The 3438-nt window shown below is 57.5% G+C and overlaps 1 protein-coding gene across 1 annotated transcript; it reads left to right on the forward strand.

Moving 5' to 3' along the window:
* Nucleotides 1-889: 889 nt before the first annotated feature.
* On the forward strand, nucleotides 890-2764 carry LOC118660540 (ral guanine nucleotide dissociation stimulator-like). Its single transcript, XM_036318093.1, is given in 4 exon segments — nucleotides 890-1394; nucleotides 1397-2158; nucleotides 2161-2403; nucleotides 2406-2764. Coding segments are annotated over 4 exon segments (1869 nt in total).
* The last annotated feature ends 674 nt before the right edge of the window (nucleotides 2765-3438 follow it).

Below are 3438 nucleotides of genomic sequence, written 5' to 3' on the forward strand. Positions count from 1 at the left end.
GCGTTACCCTGGCAGGCCCAGGCTGAAGGCCGTTAGGAAATCTGCTCCTAAAACTAGATGCTGGTAATGCAACAGAGAAAAAAAAATGCACATACTCCTGCCCTCCTGGAATTCGTATTTCAGAAGAGAAACAGACATTGGATAAGTAATTACCATTGTGATGAATGAAACCAAATATAGGGACTGGATGCCATGAAAATCTAGGTTTCCTTTCTCTGCTTTCCCCTTTTACAGTGCTTATTAACCCAATATGGCGCTTGTTACCTTCTGTTTTGTTCTGGCCTCGCTGTGAGAACATCTGTTTTTCCAAATAGTCAGTTACTGCAGGCATCTGCATTGTACCTGCCTCAAATTAAATGTTCAGTAATGTCTTGCCTAAGTGAATAAAGGGAAAGCATTAGGTCTCCCAGTATACTTTTCTTTATCAATATTTTCTATTTAGACACAATTGCACGACACCAGGAACCATGTTTATTGAATTAGCTTGCATCTTGTACCAGATAATTTTTTATTTATTTATTTATTTATTTATTTTGCTTATTACTACCTAACCTCGAGAGATGATGAAGTGAGAGTGTTTTGATACGAAAAGAGTAAAGTTAACCTCATATTCACCTTCAAAACTTTGTGCTACTTGTCAGTGACATAGTTCAATGTACCAAAAAGATTAAAGTATTTACTGCTTTTGTGGTAACAAGTTTGGGAGAAAAGAATCCATGACAACTACTTTGGGATCTGAAAGGGAGGGTGTGGCTGCACTGGGGAAAGGCTATGCCCTTGTCAGTGTGAAGGAACATATTCCCTTTCCTTGAGTGTGACTTAAAGACCCAGGGAACCTTTCCGCTCTCCCGTATACCATAATAAGTGGGGGTTCCTCCCATCAGCCAGCATGGACAAAAGAAAGTACATGCTCGCAGGCCCACTCAGCTCACTAGCGCCAGCTCTAGTGCCCAGTCCAGTGCTGGCATCAGAGCAAGAGCTAGTGCTGGTTGGAGAGCCTGAGCCCGCTCTTGAACCATCTCCAGAGCGAGAGCCAGCCCCGGGACCCACTCCAACAGCAACTGCAGAGCTGGAACTGACTCTGTCACAAACTCTGGAGCTAGAGCCGGCTCCAGCACCAGAGCCTTCCTGGCCTTCGCCTGTGGCTGCAGAGAACCGGCTCAGCGAGGAGAGGCCTCACCTCCTGGCGTTTCCTCCCGACCTGGTGGCGGAGCAGTTCACGCTGATGGATGCGGAGCTGTTCAAGAAGGTGGTGCCCTACCACTGCCTGGGCTCCATCTGGTCCCAGCGGGACAAGGAGGGCAAGGAGCACCTGGATCCCACCGCCCGGGCCACCGTCAGCCAGTTCAACAGTGTGGCCAACTGCGTCATCACCACCAGCCTCGGGGACCGGAGCGCGACGGCCCGGGCCGAGCCAGGGTGGTGGAGCACTGGATCGAGGTGGCCAGGGAGTGCCGGGTCCTCAAGAACTTCTCCTCCCTCTACGCCATCCTCTCCGCTCTGCAGAGCAACTCCATCCACCGGCTGAAGAAGACATGGGAGGAAGTGTCCAGGGACAGCGTGCGGGTCTTCCAGAAGCTGTCGGAGATCTTCTCGGATGAGAACAACTACTCGCTGAGCAGAGAGCTGCTCGTCAAGGAGGAGACCTCCAAGTTTGCCACCCTGAAGATGAACCCCAAGAGAGCCCAGAAGCGGCCGAAGGAGACGGGTGTCATCCAGGGCACCATCCCCTACCTGGGCACGTTTCTCACGGACCTGGGGATGCTGGACACCGCGATGAAGGACTACCTGTATGGGAGGCGGATCAACTTCGAGAAGAGGAGGAAGGAATTCAAAGTGATCGCCCAGATCAAGCTGCTGCAGTCCGCTTGCAACAAGCCCGAGGAGCAGTTCAGGGCCTGGTTCCGGGCCATGGCGCGGCTCAGCGAGGCCGAGAGCTACAACCTATCGTGTGAGCTGGAGCCCCCCTCCGAGTCGGCCAGCAACACTCTGAAGGCCAAGAAGAGCACGGCCATCGTCAAGCGCTGGAGTGACCTCCAGGCCCCCAGCACTGAGCTGAGCACCAGCGGCAGCTCGCACTCCAAGTCCTGCGACCAGCTCAGGTGTAGCCCCTACCTCAGCGGCGGGGACATCACCGATGCGCTCAGCGTCCACTCGGCGTCTCCTCCAGCTCCGACGTGGAGATCGCCATGAGCTTTGTCGCAGAGTCCCCCGACGGCCAGGAAAAGAAGTTCTGGGAGTCGGCCTCCCAGTCGTGCCCGGAGACCTCCGGCATCAGCTCGGCATCCAGCAGCGCCTCCTCCTCCTCGGCCTCCACCACGCCCGTGACCAGCGCCCGCACCCACAAGCGCTCGGTCTCGGGGGTCAGCAGCTACAGCGCCTCGCTGCCGCTCTACAACCAGCAGGTGGCGACGGCTGCATCATCCGGGTCAGCCTGGACGTGGACAACGGCAACATGTACAAGAGCATCCTGGTGACCAGCCAGGACAAGGCTCCGGCTGTCATCCGCAAGGCCACGGACAAGCACCACCTGGACGAGGAGCAGCTGGAGCAGTATGAGCTGGTGCAGGTCATTTCAGACGAGAGAAAGCTGAAGATCCCGGACAACGCCAACGTGTTCTACGCCATGAACTCTGCCGCCAACGATGACTTTGTCCTGAAGAAACGGGCCTTCACCAAGGTGGCCAAAGTCCGGCATGGCGCCAGCTCCACTCTCCCCCGCATGAAGCAGAAGGGACTCAGAATTGCCAAGGGCATCTTCTAGCTGGTCCCTGGCACTGCCCAGCCACAGGGCTGCCCCGCCAGGCTCCGACAGGCTGGGCAACCAAGCACTTACCAACGACAGTGGCCCAGGCCAGGCGGGCACCTTCTGCCCAGCCTGCCACCGGGCCGCCCACCCCGACTCCAGTTTCTCCCTGGACCTCCTGCTGCTGGGATTGACGCCTGCCCATCAGCAGGCTGACCTGGCCTCCCAGGACCGCTCGCCGCCTTAGGTGCCTTCTGCTCTCTGGAGCCAGAGGAGTAGCCAACTTGGCCCAGGAGCGCTGCCATGGGCACAGAGCCCTGCCCACCACTGGGCACGCCTTCGCTACACCTCCCTCACACCTTCCCAGGTGTGGGTCACTGCCACCTGTGCCCACGGGCAGCCCAGGGCACCCGCTCATCCACTGGATCTGACCACTGCGGTTCTCTCCTTGCGCCCACGGACACAGGCCGTGCCATTCATGGGGCCCGGCCCCTTCACCACTCGAGCCTTCTGCAGGCTGCACCAAAGATCCACCGTCAGGCCACAGAGTCCCGCACGCGAGCCCGGGCCCCCTCGGAGAGGAGGGACCCTCCTCACCTGTGAGTGAGGACCAGCCCCACCAGAGTCCCCTGGCTCTGCAGCTTCTCGGGACCACACGGGCGGGGCCAGGGGAAAGGAGGATTCGGGGGAAG

This window comes from Myotis myotis, unplaced genomic scaffold (genome assembly GCF_014108235.1).
Source record: "Myotis myotis isolate mMyoMyo1 unplaced genomic scaffold, mMyoMyo1.p scaffold_m19_p_1, whole genome shotgun sequence".
NCBI lineage: Eukaryota > Metazoa > Chordata > Mammalia > Chiroptera > Vespertilionidae > Myotis > Myotis myotis.